We start from the raw sequence: 23,988 nt of genomic DNA, 5'->3' as shown, positions 1-23,988 counted from the left end.
GACTGGAGTTTTATCACGATTAAAATTGATCACTGGGAAGTGTTCTTTAATTGCCCTCGGCTTGTTGCTTTGCTTGTGCTCGGACCATCCAGTTAACTGACACGCGATGGTGAATATCAAATACTCCAGCTGGCCTCTTGAAACGTCTTGTATTTGATTAGGGAACCCAGGATTAAATTAAATTTGGAGTTTGTGTTGGCAAAGCACCTCGGAGAAATGCCTGCCAATTACTGATTAATTTAGTGGGGCTCTCATTCAATTACCTCTTTTAGGACATGAACTTGATTATTTGAGTGCGACTCAGATGGGTTACATCGGTCGCCGAGGTGGAAGGGCAGCAATGACAGTACCAAACAATGTACTGTTTTAAAGGAAACTGGGTCAAATGCATACGAACATCTGTGCCAATCAATAGGATTATACGCCCATCTCCAGGTCAGCAGCTGTGAACTGCAGTGAAAGAGATCCACTGTAACATGTCTGCGTTCAGCAGCTAAGCCTTTGCCTCGTTACAGTGAAGAGACTGGTCAGCACAGCGTGTAACTCTCTTACTGCCCAGAGATAGAACAAGTCATACATGTGCTTACTGACCCGACTGTACTATTTGTAGAATTACAACGTTTACACGAATAAAACAGTCGCGCAAGAGAACTTATCCAAATAATCTCGGTCTCATTTTTTGACCTAGAAAAGGATTTTTTTTTTTTACACAGTGGAAGGGTTAATAACAGGATTTCGGGGGTCGGGGAGGTGGCAGTCCTTATGGATGTCTTATCTATTGATTCACATTATTCCTACTTTCTGTTGTCTGCATATTGTTTTGTTGGGTTCAGGATTGCAACATAAATTCTACGGCATTGAAAATGGAAGACAACCACAACAACATGCATTTAAGAGCGCCCTCCACGCCAGGGGGTGTCCCAGAGCACGTCATTCAAGCGTTGTAAAGAAGCCCCTCCATTTAAGCATTTCTTTAAATTAAAAAATCCCCAAAGATTTTACATACAAAGCAACATTTTAACCAGGTTAATAGGAATAAAGATTCCTAAAAACAATGGTAGCGGGAAACATGACATTGTAAACCCACTCACTGTAGCGGAGGTAATAGGGTTGTGACTGTTCCACTCCCCCCACCTCCCCCTGCGTGTGCATATGGGACCTTTACTTCCCGCTTCACACCTTTCTTCCTGTCACTCTCCACACTGCCTCGTGCCTTGTACAACCTGTGAGAGGCAGAGCGGAGTGTAGCAGGAAGACAGCCAGAGCAGGAAGTAGGAGGCAGCTCCGAGAGTGACAAGAAGAACATAAGAAATAGGAGCAGGAGTAGGCCATTCGGCCCCTCGAGCCTGTGCCCCGCCATTTAATAAGATCAGGGTTGATCTTCTAACCTAATTCCATTTACCCGCCCTATCCCCATATCCCTTAAACCCTTTAGTTTTTAAAAATCTATCGATCTCAGTCTTGAAGGTGATGACAATAATGGCACATTACCTGCCCCCACCCCCACCTTTAGTTTTTTTTACACATTTAATCAAACATCCGGATTGGATTTGCAACAAAGGTTCCAGAGACATAAAGGAAAGTTGAATCTAAAGGGAAGTTGAACCTGGATTTAATTTTTGCAGACATTTTTAAACGCGTCTTGCATTTATTACATTATTTGATGTGAACTAACTTCAGCACTTAAGCAAAAAATGCAGATAAAGTGACTCCAAAAGAAGCTAGTCATGAACAAAGTTCATCGTGACCATGGCAATGCATCCTGAAAACTTGGTTCAAGTCTGTTTTGTTTGCAGGAAATAAGTCCCTGTTGAACAGTAAAATCAGCCTCCACGGACTAGTGAAGTCCAACGGGTCAACACCAAAATAGAGTCACTACACTTTACGGTAAATACAACAACAACATTTCATTTATAGAGCGCCTTTCACATCGGGAGGACGTCCCAAGGTGCTGGACAGTTGGGTCGGGACCTGAGCAAGGAGGCAAATGGTGAGGGGAGGGAAGGGAGGGAGCGAGGAGGGGGTAGAGAGTCGAGAGGGGAGCTCAAGGCATGGTCAAAGAGAAAGGTCTTGAGACCATGAAGAGCTTAGAGGCATCTTCCTGACAATGAAAGGCACAATTTCTACACAAGTCTTTCTGTGCACAGGAGTTTCCGAATCACTGAACAGGTAGGGAATGAAAATAGCTTTGCCATCCTGTACAATGTTGGCATTCCAATTTCTAAAACAGCACCAGGTAAGATGACTGCAGATTACGTGTGAACATTAGATGTAAAAGAGGAGTGAAAGTTCTTACTTACGAACTTAGAGGTCGGTTTTTCTTAATCTCAAAGAACTGAGTTCCAGTGTGATTGTATCTGTCATTTATCAAGCTAAGGAACGAAAATGGAATGGGACGCACATGAACAGGATCACAACAACATCAGGGGCGAAATTCAAAGAAACAACACGAAAGATTACTCAGGCCTTTTTTTTTAAAAAAAAAGCAATCATTCATCAAATGCTGGCACTTCCTATGCAGCTTCCGAAAGTGAAGTCAGGTCCACATTTTTGTTTATACTTCAAGGTTAAGGCAAAGAATAGTACTTTTTGAAACTTGGATATTGAAGGCCAACCCCCTCCTGATCTGGGTGGGGAAAGCGGCAATGACTCTCCAGTATTAATACATTTACAGACTGTGACAGGCGTGAACATGGTAATCTGTACTGATCTATACTGGTCATAGTTACACTACTTACACAGAGATCTGTCCTGGTCTGTTTACAGACTCTACATTGTGAGTTCGTCACAGCAATTGCAGAAAACCAGCTTCAAAATAAAAAAATAGCTCAGGGTTTGCACGCTCTAAAACACCAAGAAAAAAAAAAAGAGTCCAAGTAGAGAACTGGTCTCACCAGGTGGATAAACCATATAAACACTCCATGAGCATTCAGCTCAAACCTCCAGCTCCTCACTGCAGTGGCTTCCAGCACCACTCTCGTCTTAGCGGCCAAAACACGGTCTTAAATGTGTCACGGTTAAAACAAAGCCGCAGCTGCCATATTTCAATGGCGTTTATTTTAAAATCTTTTGTTCATTCACAATTCTGAACGCTGAGCAATTGGCAAATTCACAGCAAATGCTGAGAGAACAACATCGCTCCACTAATGAGATGACAGGCAGAGCTGGCAACACTCAGTTTGATGACTACCACTGAATTTGTTTCTAACCGAGTCCATTGTTCATAGTGGTCTGAAGGTGACGTCCGAAGACGTGCCTCATTTTTTTTCTCAGTTTCAGATGAATTTATTCAATCTCCGGCTGCTATTAATTAGACAGATCTTGCTCTTGCTTCCCAGTGGCAGCAGAAACGAGGGTGATTTTTTAAAAAAAAGAATCAGATTCCAATCTCTGACAGACCATGACTATATAAAGCTGATACCACTATACTTGCCGAGCTGTCAAGAACACAACAGCTCCTTTCTGCGCTCAGTAAAAAGACATCGCAGCAACGTGTAATCTTATTAAGGTTCATTGCGAGCAAGTGCCAAGATAAAAGGCACTAAAGACAGAGTATGTAATGTGCGTCAGCTGTTGTGTGGGTTGACTGTTTGGTTTTAAACAAATGCAGTTGAATGAGAGATTGCCATTGAAACCGAAGAAAAAAAAGCACATAATTGCATTTGTTGGAAGCGGTGAGAATGAGTGAAGATTCTTTCTTTAAGGGCTTTCTTTACCAATTGGACTGAACAATCTCCTTCTGCTGTGTAGCAGACTGCAGAGGGACCTCTGTAAGTATGTTAGCTATCAATCCAACAGAAGCATTCAGAGCCAACTGGAATTCACCATTTATTTTTCCTCGATAGAGTTGGGGGGAAAACCCACACAAATCACAGCGTGTAGAGATTTTTTTTCTGAATAATAAAAAAAAAGGATCAATTTTATATCAAACAAAAATATTGTGCCGAAAGGAAAAGCAACGTGGAATCAGGGTGCTTCTCGTGGATAGGTTGTGATAGGTGTTGGGATTTAGAAAGAAAGCTGCCAATCGAAATGTAATCTTGGAATACTTGCGCATCACTGAATACATTTTTTAACGGTACAAAACGCATACAGATGGATGGTTTACTACTGAATAATAATCATTCCAGCTACCAACTGTACCGGCAGCATCACCATCCAAGGATGCACACTCCACCTCACTGAGCCAGTCCAGAACCTTGGGGTCTTGTATGACCCTCAACTGTCCTTTCTACCCCACATCCGTGCCATGACCCACTCACTTTGCTTTCCCTCACCTCCCTCACATCGCCATCCCAACTCTTCTCTCCTCAAGCTGCAGATCATCCAGAACTCTGCAGCTCATGTTCTCTGCCACACCAGACTCCGTGACCCCATCACCTCCACCCTCGCCCGGCTCCACACACTCACCATCCCCCAGAGGATAAGAGTTCAAAATCCTCATTCTTGCCTTCAAAGTGCTCCTTCCTATCTTTGGAACTCAATCCCAGTCTCTTCATCTTGCTCCCTCCCTTGTCTCCTTCAAGACCTTCCTCTTCGACCGTGCCTCCTACCCCTTAGTCCTCCACCCCTCCAAATCCCTGACGGTTCAGCACCTTGGGACGTCTTCCCGACGTGAAATGCGCTGTACACATGTCGTTGCTATAAGGGATAGATCTGTGTGTCATCTCACTTCCGTATTGTAAGATAATGCTCATTCGCACTGAACTTTGCCAATTGTTAAGGCACTGAGCGGGTTGAGTAGGGGAATCCTACCTCAGAAGAAGTGGGAATGATTGTACAGTGTTCCAGCAAGAACACTGACGCCCACAACTGTTCTCTTTTCCGTAACCGGCTGAAGGAAGGTGGTAAGTGAGGTTGTTTTACGGACTAACTAAATAGGTAACGAAAGTAGCAATTTTTTTGTGAAAACAAATATTCAGTGGGAGCTTGTTGATAGAAACACCAAAGTGCTTCCTTGCCTATTTATGCATAAAATAAACCATTATGTCAGTGGGTGTTTTGATAGTGGAATATTCATTAAATAGTGTGCAATAAAACAGGTTCCCATAACGCAGTGAAGACAAAGTAGTAATTCATTCATGTTTTGCTTCTAACCTACAGAAACGAGTACATGAGAATGCAGCAAATTCACGAGCTGCTGCACATTGAGAGGACTGATGTTTTACGCACAGTAATGGATGGTCAAGTGCCAATCACAGACCTATCTATACCTGCGTTACTGTTAATTTTAGAAAAGCACTCTGCCAGACACACACAAACTCCCCAATGTCAATCTCATTAGTCACATCAATCGTTGTATAACTTCCCATTGCCCATTCTCTGATAGTAATTTTTTTAAGTAATTGGCAATGTTTATGGGACCCTTCATTAATAAAGAGCCATCATAATATTTACCATATTTTAGACTCTACACAATCATATTACACTTATTATCACCCACAAACAATGTTCAGCATTGGCTCAATTGCTACTGGTCTTCACAGACAGGAAGACGATAGACCATGGTGATAATGAAGAAGGGTTAAGGCTCATTAATATTTGCAATGATTCGTTTTACCAACTGTTATACTATGCTACACGGAGAGAAAATAAGTAAAAGAACATTATGATAGAAAACAAGATATTTATAGATGGCCCCTCCCTGGTATCATATGGTATACACTGGATACAGTAATGTAGGCACATTTTGTTTTATGATCATCACAATGTTGAGACTCCTGGGTGAAATGCATTGCCCTTATCTGCCTTGTATGTTTGCAATCATTGAAGGCATCCTTGAAAGTCTGTCTCATTGCTATTTATTACCAAGATCAACTAGATTTTCCCTCCTCAGGAACAAGTGAAAACTACAAGCATCGGGAACAAAATCTTGCCAAACAACAAAGCCATAACAAACTAATGTCAGAATAAGGTTCGAACTAAAATGGCTGTGACTAGTAACTAGAAAGGTACAACTGGATGAAAGAATGAAATCTGAGGCATTTCAAAATCGATCCGGGATTGCCTGTCACAAGATGACTTCTACGTGCCTGGCTCAGCACTCAAGGTGGAAAGGATACTGTAGGAGCCTCATGTAGTTCTGTATTGTCTGCAGCCATTCTGGAATCGACATAGACACCTTGTATTTTGGCAATGGTGGAATTGGAGGCTAAACGAACACAAAGCAGACAAATGTTAGAACTGAGATACAGCACTGGCCTTGAAATATAATAACACCAATCCTTGCATTCGATGTTGTACCTATCGGTCCGGAACATCTCCAAGCCCAGCACAAAATTTCTGTAAAGTGTAATGGCAGCATACGTGTAAGAAAACATACAAATTTCACTGTAACATCAACAGACACGTATAATTCCCTCCTTAAACATGAACGGCATGTACACTTGTAACTAACTATAGCTCCAAAGAATGAATGGTTAAATGGTTCCCAATATCATGGTTAATATTGGTGGATCTGGAAGAGAGACAGAGAGAGAAAGAGAATGAAATCCACATTAAGTTCACGTTTCCTCTAGTAGCCAACTCAGTGGAATTATTAGAGGCCTAAGAGTGGATAATTTTCCTGCTTTCTTGTCCATATTTGGTTAGGTACAGGCAGGTTACAGTAGAATATGCCTCCAGCAGGTTCACCAAAGGAGAGGTAGAGAGGAGAAAATATAATTGTTGGTGGGGTGGGGGGGAAGAGAGTGAAAATTGGGTTTATGTTTACAAGGCATTGCACTTGATCTATTCACATAATTTAAAGACAATGCTTTCATCACGCAAAGGCACAATCCCTTGTCGCATTGCATTCTAAGCATCAGGAGCAGTCATGTAGCTCAATGCTTGACTGTTCGTGCCTCGAGATCTGCCTTTGTTGTCATTCCGGTTGGTAAGGCAAAAGATTGGAAACTCATTTCCCTGAAGATACTCCATAGCAGGAGCTGAACCCAAAACAAATCATGTTCCAAACAGTCACTCAACCGAGATTTACTAACCTTTGTGCATTTTTATTTGGTTGGCAGCTTCCACCACATTAATGACCATTACAGAACCACACTGGAAGTGAGAGTTTAATGATAGCCCTGCGCACTGGTTTGAAAACACTGCTTATTTCAAAGAAAGGACAAGGGAAAGGGCACATGGCTATCAGATTGCCTTTGTCCTGAGCGTTCTTCTCTTGCTCTGCATCACTAGCAGGTTCTGAGATATGTATCAGCACACATTGCCGTTTAATCGTATGGAATTTATTCAGGAGATTATTTGTTTGTTTTTTTTAAGATGATGATGTCTAGGACTAACATATTCCTCCTTTCATCAAAGTGTTTCTCCCCTCCCGCCCCCCCCCCCCACCCCAAAACAATTCTGAAAAGGATTTGAATGAATGTGTGACCTCTAAAATATTACCACGCAAGGAAATTCCTCTCCAAGCACAAAACGCAAACAGTCTGCTGCAGCTAACTCACTCCAGGGTGTATTTATATGGAGGTACTGTATATCAACATGCTGCTGAAACCACCTTGTTCAAGGCTGCCAGAAAAACACCAGCGTAAATCACATCTCAGTAGCGTTGGCTCAAGGACGGCTTGCACTCACTTCCCTCAAAATTCCCTCAAAATACAACAACGACGACAAGAAGATTGCATCTATAGAGCGCCCTTCACGTCGGGAGGACGTCCCAAGGCGCTGCCAATACGCTTTACTCGATACCAGTTCGCTAAAGTTCAATTGCAGATGTTACACAATGGTCAGAAGAACACTTGCTCTACATTCTTCTTCTTCTTATTATTATTATAGCTCGTGTCGCTCCACAATTTTGTCAGGGTTTCTGAGTGTCGAAGGGGTTGGGAAAAGGGACAGTTTGGGGTTTTTTTTAAGAAAAAGAAACTAATTCAAGTTCACAATCCAAAATGAAGCACCATTTTATAACAATTATGAGGCGCACAATAACAACATTGAGAACATCTGATGACAACAAAATCGCACTTCTCGTCGAACAGAGTTCACACGTCACTCATTGAAAGCTCTTCACAGGGTCACCCTCAGTATGGAACGGCACAAGATCCACGAATATATATATATATTACATATATATATATATTTACTTCCACTGTGGTATTTAAAGCATTTAAAGAGTTGAGGAAGCAGATACATTCTATCAACGCGCAAGATAAACTGTAATGAACTGCAACCATAATATTGAAACAAATGTGTTTTACATCCCATACCTCTGTACAATCAGTTAAAATAGTTGTTTGAATTACTGTACAAAAATACTGCAACATTATCACAATACTTAGTTTGCTGCAAAGTATTTACATTATATACATATGTATCCAAAGGCAGTATATCCCAAGCAAAAGGGCAAAAATATTATAGTTTGTGGTGGATCTTAGTAAGAGGTTTCGGAGGAATTTCTTCCTGCAATGACAATGTAGAACTAACTCACTGCCAGAAGCTGTGGCTCAAGCAAAAAACACCAATGTATTAAGAGAAGATGTGATGCATACACGAGGGAGAATCGAAACGGGAGGTACGGGGGAGGGAATTAAAACTGGGGCTCGTGTGGAGTATATACGCAGGTGTGGACTAGCTGGGCTGACTGGCTTATTTTCTGCGCCATGTTCACTCTACGTAACTACGTGGCACGCAATGATAATCGTATATTATTTTGTAGGAAGTAACAGAAGTGGTTTGGCAAAGCAATAAAAGAACACTTTGCTCCTGAACAAATTCAGGGGCACACACACACACACACATATATATATATATAGAGAGAGATATTATAAAGAACCTCTAACTTTTATCTGTCTGGCAATTTGATGAGAGCGATTGCTAAACTTGCTGAAGTCTCCCTCGCGTTCGTATGACTTGATTGACCTCAACACTGTAACCATAACGCATATTACTTGTAGATATTTGGCTTTGGGTACTGCACTAGTCACCCTGCGTAACCTCCTGTGTCTGCCGCGTAGTGAGTGAGTTGTTCATTGCATCTGGGCCATCAACTTTCAGTTTTGAAATGTACAAATACAATGATTTGTGCTTTGTCTGACCTGGTTAGTTAGTCCCCTTGGCTTTTACTTAGCTTTTTGAACCTCCAAATCATTTTCTCTGCAGACCGCCACTTTCTTATTAAACGAACACCCGCAGAATTAAAATGCCTCAGATACTAAACCCAAATTCAATTCGCTCGTATAAAAATCCATAGAAAAGGGAGACGGTAGGAAGGCCGGGGACCAATACAATAAAGATAAAGAAAACTAGGACTATCCAGTTCAGACGAAAGCACCATCACACAGAGGATACAGTTCATGATCCTGGTTCTTGCCTTCAAAGCCCTCCATGGTCTTGCTCCCCCCTACCTCAGTGACCTCCTAACCTCCTACCATCCTGTCTGCTCCCTCTGTTCAGCGGGCTCCGGCCTGCTTCATGGACCCGCCTCGCTTGCCCCACCATTGGCGGTCAGGCCTTCTGGCAATCTTGCCCCCACCGTCTGGAACTCCATCCCGCAGTCCCTCCGCCTTGTCCCCTTCCTTGCCTCCTTCAAGACCCCCCTCTTTGACCGTGCCTTCGTCATCATCCTACCCACCCATCCCACCCCCAACTGCCAGCTCGAGTGCGGATCCCTGACTGTCCAGCGCCTTGGGAAGTGGTCCTGATGTGAAAGGCGCTGCACACACGTAATGTGTGGGTTGTGGGGATTCCTGACACTGTACTGGACAAATCCTCCACACTTGTGGTGAGTGAAATGGGTGGCCCCTCAGCTACGTGTGGCTATGGCACGTTTAGTGACACTTGGAAATGCAGAATTATTTCTGAAGTCAAAGTGGATGAACACACCGCGTCGATGAGGACCATTCGCCACAACAACAGGCGTCCTTGGTCTCGGATCGGCAATCATTTTAACTTCCTAATGTCAAGGCCAAGTTGACTAACTGGGGGACATAAAACAATGAAGCTCTTTCCCGAGGGATGGATTGCAATGGGACTAAGCTAACTGAGACCTTACAGAAGGATCGACAGACACAACCACACTCGGGCTTTCTTGCTTCTACCGTAAGTATCAATCGGATAGAAATTAAATGAGAACGTTCTCACAATGATGAATGATAATAATAATAATAATCCTTGCATTTGACACAGCGCCTTATCGTGTCTTCTGGACGCCTCAAAGGGCTTCGCAGAATATACCGTAGCGTGAATTTAGGGGTGAAACGCTCAACGAGTTAACGGCACATGTTTTAATAACCTTATTTATCAATCCCCTAATAATAATAATAATAATAATAAGAGGCACTACATTTTAGCACTACCATTACTATATTAGCACTACCATTACTATATTAGCACTACCATTACTATATTAGCACTACCATTACTATATTAGCACTACCATTACTATATTAGCACTACCATTACTATATTAGCACTACCATTACTATATTAGCACTACCATTACTATATTAGCACTACCATTACTCCATCAGTACTATCATTAAAAAAGAAATGTGACCCTTTCTCTTTTTTTTAAAGAAAAAAAATCGAGAACCGCCCCGAACAACAACAACAACAACGACCACCACCACCACAGGGAAGGCAGAGGTCCCGGTCCCGGTCCCGGTGCGGTGGTGGGGGTTGGACCGACTTACTCGGGGTATTAACGGGCCGTTCCGGATGGTGTCCTCCAGTCGCCGCCCCTCGGGCTGGAGCTGCTCCACATGAGCCCACATCCTCCGCCAAGTCCGCTCGTCCATCGGGAGACCGCTCCTGTTCACGTAGAAGAGGACCCGCCCGTCCCTCGCCCTCTCCCTCTCCTCCTCCTCCTCCTCCCCGGGCGGGTGGCCGGAGCCCCCCGGGGCCGGGGCCGGGGCCGGGGGTGGGGGTGGGGCGGCCCGGGACCTGCTGACCTGCCTGTTGGCCGCGTCCCCCCCGGGGGGGCTGCCCCGCGCGCCCGTCATCCCCCCTCTGTCGCCCCTTTCCGCCGCAAAGGCAAACCGCACCGACACCCAACAGCCCCCCACCCAACAACACCCACCCAACACCCACCCAACAACACCCACCCAACACCCACCCAACAATACCCACCCACTCACCCAATACCCACCCAACCAACACCCAACAGCCCCCCACCCAACAACACCCACCCAACAATACCCACCCACTCAATACCCACCCAACCAACACCCAACAGCCCCCCCACCCAACAGCCCAACACCCACCCAACAATACCCACCCACTCACCCAATACCCACCCAACCAACACCCAACACCACCCACCGACACCCCCCCCCCAGGCTTTCCCTACCATACGAAATAACCCCCCAATCGAATCTCTTTCAACCACCACTACCACCACTGCGCTTTGGATAAATCCCCCCACCCCCAACCCCCTGTTACTCTGGCTTCACCATGGCTGTTACAGCCCTCTGTAATAGCTCACCCCCCCCCTCAGCCCCCTGTAATAGCTCACACCCCCCCCCCTCAGCCCCCTGTAATAGCTCACCCCCCCCCCCTCAGCCCTCTGTAATAGCTCACACCCCCCCAGCCCCCTGTAATAGCTCACCCCCCCCCCCTCAGCCCTCTGTAATAGCTCACCCCCCCCCCCCTCAGCCCTCTGTAATAGCTCACCCCCCCCCTCAGCCCTCTGTAATAGCTCACCCCCCCCCCCTCAGCCCCCTATAATAGCTCACCCCCCAGCCCCCTGTAATAGCTCACCCCCCCCCCTCAGCCCCCTGTAATAGCTCACACACACCCCCCCTCAGCCCTCTGTAATAGCTCACCCCCCCCCCAGCCCCCTATAATAGCTCACACCCCCCCTCAGCCCCCTGTATAGCTCACCCCCCCCCGCCCCCTGTAATAGCTGACCCCCCCCGCCCCCTGTAATAGCTGACCCCCCCAGCCCCCTGTAATAGCTCACCCCCCCCCCCAGCCCCTGTAATAGCTCACCCCCCCCCCAAGCCCCCTGTAATAGCTCACCCCCCCCCTCCCTCCCACCCCCACTGCCTTTTTTTTCACATTCCTGCCCCCAACACACATATATCTATAGAGATGGCCACAAACACACATACAGTGTATAGAGACTGTGACCTCCTCAGCCTTCCATCTCCTCTCTTGTCCTGGTGTGTGTGTGTGTGTCCAAACCCTCTTGTGTTACCTCTCTCTCTATCTCTCTCTCCCTCCCTCTGTCTCTCCCTCCCTCTACCTCTCTCTCTATCTCTCTCTCCCTCCCTCCCTCCCTCTATCTCTCCCTCTGCTATAAGCTTTGACCGTGTTACTCAGTTACCCCAACGACACAGATGCCGAGTTGACTCTCGTGCACATTGGCTGGTGGTGCCCTCTGGAGCTTCCTCAGGGGGTGGGTGGGTTGGGTGGGGGGAGTTGGGTGGGGGCAGTTGGTGCTGGTGGTGGTGTTGTGGGGGGGGGAGTGGGGAGGAGGCTGTGGATGGCTGGTGGGGTGGGTTGGTGATGGGTGGGGAGGGGGGACCGTGACCTCTCATTGGTCCACTGTATCGAATGAGGCGGCAGTAGCCGTGTTCAGTGGCTTCCTATTGGTCCCAGGGCTCAAACGGGGGCGGAGCCAGTCGGACAGAAATGGATACAAATGTCGTCTGGCCACGCCCCCTCATTGTGACTTCAGGGCGCACAGTCACTTGTTCCTCGCTGCCGCCCCCTGGTGGTCTATACACACAGATACACACAGAGAGAGATAATGTATCTGTACATATATAGAGATATGTGTGTGTATATATAATGTATGTGTAGATATATAATGTATGTGTATAGATATATAATGTATGTGTATAGATATATAATGTATGTGTATATATAGATATATAATAATAATAATAATCCTCGCATTTGATATAGCGCTTTTCACGTCGGGAGGACGTCCCAAAGCGCTTCACAGAACACACTGTAAAGCGAATTGACTGTATATTTGTGGGCGAACGCGGCAGCCAATTGCGCACAGCAATGTCCCACAAACAGTCGTGGATTGAAAATGACCAATTTATTACTGTTTTTGGTTTTGGAGGGATTATTATTAGGCTCTGTGTGGAGTAAGGAAACTTGCCCAAGGTTTCGCCCTCTGCCTGGAATTGAACTCAGGTCTCTCGCTTGCAAAGCGAGTGCTCTAACCACTGAGCTACAGGACTCCACGTATACAACAAGATTTCATTCATAGAGCGCCTTTCATGTCTGGAGGACGTCCCAAGGCGCTGGACAGTTGGATTGGGACCCGAGCAGGGGGGAAATGGTCAGGGTGAAGGGAGGCAGCGATACATAATGTATGTGTATAGATATATAATATATGTGTATATATGTATGAAAAATAAAGTCAATAGACTAGAAACTACTCCTGTTAAAATCTATGTACAAGCATATTTTGTATGGGTGGGTTGTGTGTGTGTGTGTGTGGTGGGGGGAGGGGTGGTATGATAAACTCTTTCACAAACACGTAAACCAATAGTTGCGAAGGTTCGTGGACCCGAAACGTCGACGCTCGCTTTCCTTTCTCCGTAGATGCCGCCTGACCTGCTGTGTTCCCCCGGCCACTTCTGTGTTTTGGTTTCAGATTTCCAGCCTCTGCGGTAATACTTTGCGTTTTGTTCACACGTCAAACAGTAGCTTTGCTCGTTGCAGGAGTAGCACTTCCCTCTCCTCTGCATGGTGCGCAGAATCGAGCTCGCAATTGCTCTGCAACTTAAAAGACAATGCAGACAAGACAAGGCCAGGCTGCGCCTGAATTGCTCTGTCTCTCGGCGAGGCTGCCTTGCGTGCATTGTACTCCGTAGGAGAGACCGAGAGAGATGCGAGCACCTTGCAGAGAAGCGAGCTGCCGGAAAACCAGGGGTTTTGTTGATCCGCCCAAAAAAGGCGTATCTGATCAAGATTTAAGGTGTGTGTGGAATTACGAAAGGGCAACCATTTCAGACAAAAAAAAATACGTATAAAACCCTTAAGGTAACAAAAGAAATCGCTTATCAGTGCATTGGAGACGACTCACAGCCAAACACGAAGGATAAACGAGTCTAAGCAGAAGAGGAAGGTCACACAATCGTGGCAAGGCCATCCACTTAGGGAAATGCAGCAGTACAGTATGGGGTTCCATGCGGAGGACAAAATAATTTCAACCGTGATCCCGAGAGTCAATATTGATAATGTTGTAAAGCCAACTCTGGGTGGGTTTAGAAATCACATTCGACGTAACCATTAATAAAATTGCGAAACACCGATGAAGGAATAAGGCACAATGTGCAGGACACTACAGACACCGAAGAATAGAAAGATAGATAGATGGATAAAGTTTAGTGACTAGACTGCTAACATTGGACTGTGCTGCAAAATACAAGGGAAGAGTGAGGGAGGTAGAAGTTCCGATCTTAGAGTACCGAAAAACTCATCATCCCATCTCTTCCATTAACCTGTCCTAGAAAGAATAATTTCTTCAGAGTATGGAGGAGGGAAAGAAGATAGAATGAGCAGCACAGCTATTTGAAACTTGGTAGAAATGAGTGAAAAGTTCACAAGAGCAACAACCAATTAAATTGATCAAAGTAGGACAATAACATTTGTGGTGGGATCAGAGATGTTGGACAAGTGAAAGATCACACCAATATTTTGATAACCTTTTACAGTTAAGCATTGTTCAGGTGAAATGCCTTAAAGGGAAAACTGATTTCTCGGAGGCTCATTACAAATGGGATTCCATTTGAGATCAGAGGAGATAGTGAGACCAAGAACAACATTAAATGAAGAACTAAGAGATGTATTGAAAACTTTAATGATGTATTGAAAACTTTAATGAAGCTGAGCAGTGATACGCAGATTGAAAGGAAACATTTGCTGCTATTCGATCAGCCTTCTCACTTCTGATGCTATGGTTTCCCAAACTCACACTTTGGCTCCAAATTAATATTTCACAATAGAGTGCACATAAGATACTGGACTTCATTTGTATTTTTTGTTTTATTTTAAATGTTCAAGAAAACCAACAAATGCTGATTACATATTAAGGAACAATTACATATACAGCTCCAAGAACCAGACATCATAGTTGTGATTCACAGTTCATATTGTGCCAACACTTTGGTAAAGGGCTATGAATAATAATCATCCTTGCACTTCGAGATTTTCTGTGACCGTATTTGTCGGCAAACACAACAGCCAATTTGTGCGCAGTAATAGCACAACAACCAGCATGAAGTGAACGTCCAATTAACTTAGTTCTTCTAAGTGTTGAAGCGGCTAATCTAATATCCACCATGGAGTAAAAATAGCCGCAGATTAAAGATTAGTGGAAAGGGATAAGTGCAACACGTTGTTCAGGAGGGACTTGTCTCATCAAGGTTATCACAATGAAAATCGTGGGTCTACCCAACCTCTACAGGCAACTCATTTCAATTGACTGACCTACTGGGTCATACAACATTGTAATCGCAGCCACTAAACATTATTAGTCTGAGCATGAACACCAACTACTCCAACCAGTAAATAGTCGCACCAAATTAGGGCTATTTTGATATAATGAAAAGATATCAGAGCGCAATCTCAATGTTTTATTCAACATCATCTCTCCTCAAGTCTTTCACCCAGCTCTTGACCAAGTCCTATTTTGTCTATATCAATAGTGCCTGCCTTCATCTCTACCTCACCCCTAATAGAGATGAAATACTCATCCAGTCCGTCTTCTCCTCCAGACTTTATTTCTGTAATGCTCTCCTTGCTATCTTTACTGGATTAATCCTCTATAAAATCCAGATTATCCTGAACTTCACATCCCTTAATCTTTCCTGTACTAGCTCCAAAAGGCAAACAGCCCATCCTCACTTGGCTTCATCTCTAAATCTACTATTTTGACCGTGCCTTCAGTCACCTCCTCCTAGTGCTGCTCCTCCACAAGCTCAGGCTCTGACTATTTCTCTATGTGGCGCTTGGGAGACTTTTTTTTAGGAGCTGCACAAATGCAAGGTTTTGTATTGGGAGTAAAAGCATGAGCCAAGAACTGAAGTACGTTGTTCATCCATGAATTCATTCGAATCTTGCCCAGTGTAAGCCATTTCTTCAGGTGAGATATTAAACCGAAGTCCCATTCTACTGGTTCAGGTGGACATGAAAGATCCCATGACACTATTCGAAAAGAGAAGGGAGTTTCTCCCAGTGTCCTGGCCTACAAATCCCTCAAATAAAATAGGTCACTCACTCCATGGCTGTTTGTAGGACATTGCTGTGTGCAACTGGCTGCTGAGTTTTACCCACAAAATACAGTCATTCCACTTTACAGTATATCCTGCAAAGCTTTTTTCGACGATCTCGACGATGTATTAAGACGCTGTATCAAATGCAAGGATTATTATTATTTTGAGTTCAAATTGGATTACGACTTAAAAATTGTGTTCAACATAACACGTCCTTCACATTCTGTTGTGTGGATTAACTTTTCTAGTTTGCCAAATATGTTGTGTATAATAATAAATAATCTTTGCATTTGATACAGCGCCTGATCACGTCTTCGAGACGTCTCAAAGCGCTTCACAGGATACACTGAAAAATGAATTGACCGTATATTTTGTGGCCGAAACGCAGCAGTCAATTGCACACAGCAGCGTCCCAGAAACCGTCATGGATTGAAATGACCAATTTATTATTATATATTGAAAGATAATGCACTAAATTTCACCATAAACGGGGTTACACTATCAATGAATGGAAGCTTTTTTTTAATATAAAAAGCATGTAGCTTTGCAACTGCACATTTACAGGATATTTCTGCTAAAATTAACATAATAGCTTTGCTAAAAAACACACATAAACAGAGTAGATGCATTATCACTTAAAAAAAAAGTAGAATGCATCAGCAGTGAATTGTTTAATAAGTCTAAGGAATGTTTCAGGTAATATTTATAATAATAACAACCTTGCATTTGATATAGCGCCATATCACGTATTCGAGACGTCTCAAAGCGGTTCACAGAATATATTGTAAAGTGAATTGACTGTATATTTTATTGAAACGTGGCAGCCAATTGCGCACAGTAGGGACACACAAACAGTCGTAGATTAAGTGACCAAATTATTATTTTTAATTTAATTTTTTTTGAAGTAACTATTATTCCCGGAAAAGCGATCCTCCAATCGACTAACGACCGGGTTCCTATTTACTTACTGCTGGACAAAACTTGCCCAACTTTTCGCCCTGCTGGGAATCAAACCCAGGTTTCTTGTTTGCGAGGCGAGTGCTCTAACCACTGAGCTACAGGACTCCACATTTATACATTAAACAATACAGAACAGCTCAGATAATTGTAAAATAATACATAAAGAATAATGAATAAAGCATAAACCTCTGGCCAATGAATTAACCATTTTTTTTAAAAAATTGCTCCCATCTACCGAAATGGACACTGGGAGTTGGAAGAGAGGTTATAAATAGGATTATAAAAGGTAGAAAGAAGCACAGAACAATATTAGAGGAGGTAGAAATTGGTAGAGAACAAAAAAAAAAGAAAAAGAGGTGATGAGGCACTTTGTATTTTAATGGATTAGGGTGGATTACAGTAATAAAGCTATTGCGATTCTTCAGTAACTATCAGAAGATTTGTAAGGTTCCAGCGCCACAGTAATATCCCAAACTGGGAATGTTTGTTCAACCACTAGTTAACTTGTGCGGGACTGAGGTGGTTAGCTGTTTCTTAGGCCACGGTATTAAGGGATGCAGGACAAGGGCGGGTAATTGGACTTGAGGTGCAGATCAGCCATGATCTTATAGAATGGAGGAACAGGCTCGAGGGGCTGAATGGCCTCCTCCTGCTTCTATGTTTCTATTTCCCCACATGCATTCACCACAGCGGTTGCATGGCTTTGATTATACTTCAGAAAATAAATACGGCAATGAACTTATCACACACTCATTGCACCGCATTTCCGTTTAGCTAAGTGTCCAAGTACTTTATACTATGCCTTTCAACTAAAAGTATTTCTGAGTTAATCAGTTAAAAACGTTGCACCATAATAGCCGACAAAACAGGCTACAATACTACAAAACAGCAACAACAATAATTTACATTTAAAGTACACTCTTATAATATTGACAGGGATTGTTTTTAAAAACCAAACACACACACACACACACACACAGAGAGAGATAAACAAAACAAAATGAAAACGCCACCAGAGTATAGCGTTAGATGGAATGCAAAGAACGTGTCTGCAAAAAAAGGCACCATTCAGGACAGTGCCATTTCTGTGACACAGGAATGCACAGGTGGGCGTTAATTCAGATCCCTGACGATTTTAGGGCTAATTCAGTCACCCACAAACTATAGATTTTGGTACAGGAAAAACGGAGAAATGACCATTTCGCCATTTTTTTTTGGAGGGGGGGGGGGGGGGAGAAGGGGGGGAGGAGGAAAGAGACTGAAGCATAAAAGTGGTTCATATTTCACACCAACTGAAAGGTCAGTTGCGGGGAGTCAGAGCAGGAAAGATGAGTCACCAAACGCAGGGTTCTGAATGCTCCTCTGGCAGGTGTGGTGTGAGCGGAGCCTGAATTAACCTACACTAGAAAGTGCCCGCACATTGTGCCCCCCCCCCCCCCCCCCCCCCACCACCCCCACGTTAATGCCGTCACCATCATCTTTCTGCACCGTTCACTCCTCTCTCGTCAACTCAGACCGTCAATTGAACAACGTCCCTCCTGGCTTTGCACAGGTGGCACACTTAACTCTTCCCCCCAAAAACATTTCAGGCAAAGAACTATTGTGTCACTTACAGACTCATACTAAGTGGCACACAGCCACAAACAGACAAACAATAAAAACACAATGTGCAAACAGGGTTTCTGGCAGTTGTTAACAGCTGCACACCGCTATCCTCACTAGCCAACATCCCCACCCCAGCTGTTGAAAACATTTATGCTTTCATCATTTAAACCCGACACAGAACGGTACACACGTATATGCAGAGCAAACAATGATCTGAAAGTCCGCCTTAGAACAGTAAAATGCTGCAATTTAGGCTGTTGCTCATCTCGAGGAAATCTTATAGAATTGTCACACTTGCTCGTGTGATCCTAGCAAATGAATTTCATTCAGTAACAAACTTGGTTCGATCCGAAGGGGAGAAGGGAAGGAATAGTTTGTTCAGTCAAGGAGCAGTAAAGCTATTGATCAGTGCTTTCAAGCTCAGCTGCAACGGAAATGTCCCGCTGGACGAAATGTATTGTAAACGGTGTCACCCTGACTTCACCACTGGATCTTTTCATTCAGAAGTTGCTCTGTCTCCCTACCTGGCTGCTCCAAGCACACCGCTGTAACGATGCTAAATAAAATCCACCACTGCAGGCTCTGCAAACGGCCTTTTGTAAACTACAAGACACGTCAACACGAGATGTTTGTTAACCAGCCTCTGACCTGCTGCATCTTCATTGCATAAAAATAAGTCACGAATCTATAAAATTTCACAGAATCATACTATGAAATTATAAAACAGGATTAGCAATCGACATCCCCAAGAACATTTCACAAACTGTCATTTCAACAATAACGTTCACTTATATAGCACCCTTCACACGGAGTAGCGTCGATTATTTTGAAATCATCCTCTTCATTAGTGCGGATATGCAATTGTAATACTCAAGTTAAACAATTTAACCCTTTGGAAAATGAGTTTGCTAGTTTTGGTTCCATTACCATATCCAAGTGTATTTTTTGCAGAGGCAAGTTTCGTTTCACTGTAGATTGGTGTTTGACGGAATATAATTCCTCCAGCAGAGGTCTCTTTATCTCCCTTAAACCATGAGACCAATATGTTTGACTGAGAGTCAGGATGGGATGAGAGACTAAGTCTGGAGACATTTGCTATTGGCCATCAGCAGATTTTTTTGGGGAGGGGGTGTCAGTTGGGTATTTGATACACAGAAAGCCAACACCATGCTGGAGAGCAACCAAACCAAACAGAGTTCTATATATACATATATGTGTGTGTACATCTATATATATCCCGTTTGTCTGGTGTGCCATCGATGGCCGGGCCTTCAGCCTCTCAGCCCCGAGGCTCTGGAACTCCATCCCCCAGTGCCTTCGCCGCTTCCTCCCTTTCCTCCTTCAAGGCCGGTCTCAAGGCCTTTCTCCCCTCTCGACTTTCTACCCCCTCCTCGCTCTCTCCCTTCCCTCCCCTCACCCTGACCATTTTCCCCCTCCTCGCTCCCTCCCTTCCCTCCCCTCACCCTGACCATTTCCCCCCTCCTGCTCCCTCCCTTCCTTCCCCTCACCCTGACCATTTCCCCACTGCTCGGTTCCTGACCCAACTGTCCAGCGCCTTGGGACGTCCTCCCGACGAGAAAGGCGCTCTATAAATGCAATCTTGTTGTTGTATGCAGGGCTCACTCTCCCCAGAGAGACCCATCTTGATTACCCCTCAGTGAATGACAGGTTAATGTGCCACCACAGCGGAAGACAGCTAAGCCACATCCAGTAACGGATGCAATGCACAGAAACTGTGGATGTCGGTTTAAAATGGCTCAAACCAGCGAACAAAGAAAGAGGCAGAGACGCAGCTGAATCTCTCGGGCTACTGCGGTTACCTGCTGCTTCACACCAGTGATGACCGAGGCCTCGGAACATCACATTCAACACTGCCAACTGTCTCAAATTCGCTTGCGCGCAATTTTTATATTTATCTGCAACCTTCTGGCAAAACATTTGCTACACAATGCGCGGCCAGCGCCATATCCTCAATCCCCAAATCACACCTTAAAAGTAAGGACGTCTGCAGAGAAGAGTAGCCTCTGAACACGTCCCTCAGCATCCCCAAAACATCTGCTGAAGGGCAATAGCAAGTGCACCAAAGCGTAAAAACGCGATCGATTCAATCTGACACAAAGGGCCGGCCCTAGGGCGGCATAATCCTGCTCTACTTCTGCTCCAGGTCAGCATCCCAGTTTGACTCAAACTGAAGCCGCTACCACTATACTTGCCTTAGGCACTCCTCTTAGAATTCGCACAAAGCATCACATACATGCGACTGAGCTACTATGCTTTAGATGAGCCAATGCATCCATGGGATGCGTCCAGTTTTATCCACTGGAGCCCGTTATCCACTGGAGCCCGTTATCCACTGGAGCCCGGCCCAGTAAGTGGAACCTCAGTAATGGAAGCAAGTCATGCAGACACACACACACACGTTGGATTCTGGGAGGATGTCGCATTGGCTCCAGCAAAACTGCAAACCCCCAGCCCAGGTCTCGATTCTGCACGTATAGTTAACGGCAGGTGTTCCAGAGTTTCGTGCATTTACAATCAAAGCAGCAAGAAGGCTCCAATAACAACGACGACAACAACAACAACTTGCATTTTTAAAAGTGCCACTCAAGTAAGACAACTGGAAGGGCACTCTATCAGAGCGCTTCAAGAAATAACAAGGAAGTAGCACGCCCAATACAACCATTTAATTCAAATCAAATGTACGCGCAAACACTTTCACCTAGGATTGAAAAAGGCAATACTAAGAGAAAAGGGGGCTGGCTGTGGCCCCAACGCTGTTACTGTTGCCACAAGTGCAAGTGAGTCTGCAGGACTGATTCACACCATGATACGTATCCCAAACCTCTATTAAATGCATTTACATCTAAATACATATTAGAATAACGCGTCTACCATCTTACTCTACTCACACTCCTGAGATCCTACAATCTAAATCATAACAACATTACATTTGCATAGCGCCTTTCACATCGGGAGGACGTCCCAAAGCACTGGACAGTCAGGGGTCAGGACAATCTAAATTATAGACAGTTGGGTGCATGTTTTTCCATTAAAGAAGCGGTGGTAAACTGGCCCGTGTGTTGCAAAGAAACGTGTATCCTTTGCCCAACCTACGAATGGTTCAGTGGATAGAGAACTGTGTGGTGTAGCACTGAGCTCTCCACACCAGGAATGCCCAGGTTTGATCCCTTACTGAGTTAGCTGATCTTGGTCAATGCACGAATAGGGAGAGATGCATTTGGTCCCAAGGCCTAGATGCTGGGAGAAAGAAAGCAAATCTTTCTCCTAGCATTTAGGAGAAAATTCTCAAAATTCTCAAGTGTCCCCTGTTGGAAGCGTCATGTAAACAGACACAGCCAGTCTCGATTCCAACGTCCCCTGCCCCCTCTCCAGTCAAAACAGCTCATCAGTGCTCACTTGACTCACCAATGAAGACTGGATACTTACCCGAAGTATACCTGTGCCACTCACTGTGAAACCTGTCCCTGAGCCAAGTACATGAGATGTGTGTGGAATCTCTACATAAGCCAGATACATGAGATGTGTGTGAAATCTGTACCTGAGAGCCAGGTACAAGGGAGGTGCGTGGAACCTTTATATGATCGTGAATGCTTGCCTTCGGGTAGGAAAAAAAAACACTGCAACATTGTCTTGCAAGATATAAAAGGAATTTCTGTTACAAGAGAACTAAAGTATTCTCAGCACTGCCACAAGTAATATATACAAGTGCTGTAAATTAACAGCTGTCCTATCAACTTTGTTAATTTATGCAATAAGGACAATATTATGCAGTCAGTCCTTGTTCCTCAAAAGCTCTCCAACACCAGCTTTCCTAGCTTGACCCTCCGAAAACTGCAACTTATCCAGAATTCTGGAGCAGCCCACATCCATTCCTGGACTAGGAATGGACAGTTCATAGGTCAGTCTGTAATTCCAACATCTGCAGTACGCAATTGAGAGTTTGTCCATTTCAGACTTTAAGACACCCCGTGTCAACATCCAGAAACAACCTGGATTTTTCTACTCCCTCGCCAGCAAATCTTCAGAAACTACATTCCAACACACATCCCACCACTCACTATACTTACTCACGTCAAGAGGAACATTTCACAAGTCAAGCTTTTCCCAGTTTCCCGAAGTTGGGAGTCTTCACTAGGAAACACGGTCATTTCAGCATCAAAGGCAGATCAGAATTATTTTCCAGAAGACTAGAACATTCATTCCCGTCTGCTCTAAACCAAACAAGACCACCTGTGGAGGAAGCCAAATGAAAGTACACTGTGGAACGAGGGGGGCACGGATGTGCTGTTCCACATGGCAGCAACCCAACATCCGACTGTGTCTGGACAGCGAGGGAACTTCATTGAACATTCTCAAGCCACTCAGACGAAAAATAGTCTGTTAGAAAGCTAGCCCAAAGTACATTTCTCCCTGAGCGACCAGATCACAAATCAACACTGTATTTTATTGTAGAATATAACACTGTTCAGGTTGGAAAGGGACCCATGACTTGCCAGGTGAGCTCTCGAATGAGTCTCTTAGTGAGTTGACCACAAAGTCACAGCAAATGGGAAAATGTCCCCAACTGAGAATAGTTATTAATGCAGGAGATGGAAAGACAAGCGAGGAAATAAATTGCAAAACACACCTGGCTCTCTGTACTGTCAATATACAGTACCATCCAATATCTCGAGACTGGCTATTTGCGCTGTGCTTTTAACTTCACTTGATCTTAGATATTTCTTAACAATCCACTGAATTCTAATAGTGAAAAACGGTTAACTTTTCTTATAGTAATATTTAAGGCTCAGCTACTTTTAATAAAAGATGTTTTCTTTCCTCTCACACTTTTTTTTTTAAAAAGTAGATGAAAGGACATAGGTTGAACTAAACAATTGGAACAACACCCCTTTCAGCCTCTCTGGACACAAAAACTTACAGGTGACAGGTTACCTCCATCGGTCAAGCCTGGATTCATTCCTGTGAATTAAACACACAAGACTGTACAAGATCGGTCACGTGAATGGCTTTGTCCAGTTTAGAAATCGGTGTGCAATCCCAAACAAAAAAGAAAAAAGAAATTCCATCTCCCAAGCATTTTAAAGATAAACATACACATACCATATCAAAAACTAAACTTGTGCAAACTATTGCAATACATTAATTTTATATAATGATTGAACACAAAAATGAAGTACACTTCCGCTGTGCATTTTTTTTTAAAAAAGTGTTACAAAATTGG

General features: G+C 44.2%; 1 protein-coding gene across 1 annotated transcript in view; it reads right to left on the bottom strand.

Moving 5' to 3' along the window:
- The window catches only part of vash2 (vasohibin 2), a 34,347-nt gene extending 23,535 nt beyond the window's left edge, over positions 1–10,812 (bottom strand). The window contains exons 1-3 of the mRNA XM_042333468.1: positions 10,635–10,812; positions 6,063–6,151; positions 2,301–2,372 (exon numbers count right to left, since the gene is read on the bottom strand). Of these exons, the coding sequence (XP_042189402.1) occupies positions 2,301–2,372; positions 6,063–6,151; positions 10,635–10,739 (266 nt within the window). The 5' untranslated portion in view covers positions 10,740–10,812. The remainder of the gene's footprint in view (positions 1–2,300; positions 2,373–6,062; positions 6,152–10,634) is intronic.
- Positions 10,813–23,988: the final 13,176 nt, after the last annotated feature.

Source organism: Callorhinchus milii, unplaced genomic scaffold, assembly GCF_018977255.1.
Source record: "Callorhinchus milii isolate IMCB2004 unplaced genomic scaffold, IMCB_Cmil_1.0 Scaffold3, whole genome shotgun sequence".
Lineage (NCBI taxonomy): Eukaryota > Metazoa > Chordata > Chondrichthyes > Chimaeriformes > Callorhinchidae > Callorhinchus > Callorhinchus milii.
The sequence above is the reverse complement of the archived record's forward strand: the minus strand, read 5'-3'. Positions and strand labels throughout refer to the sequence as shown.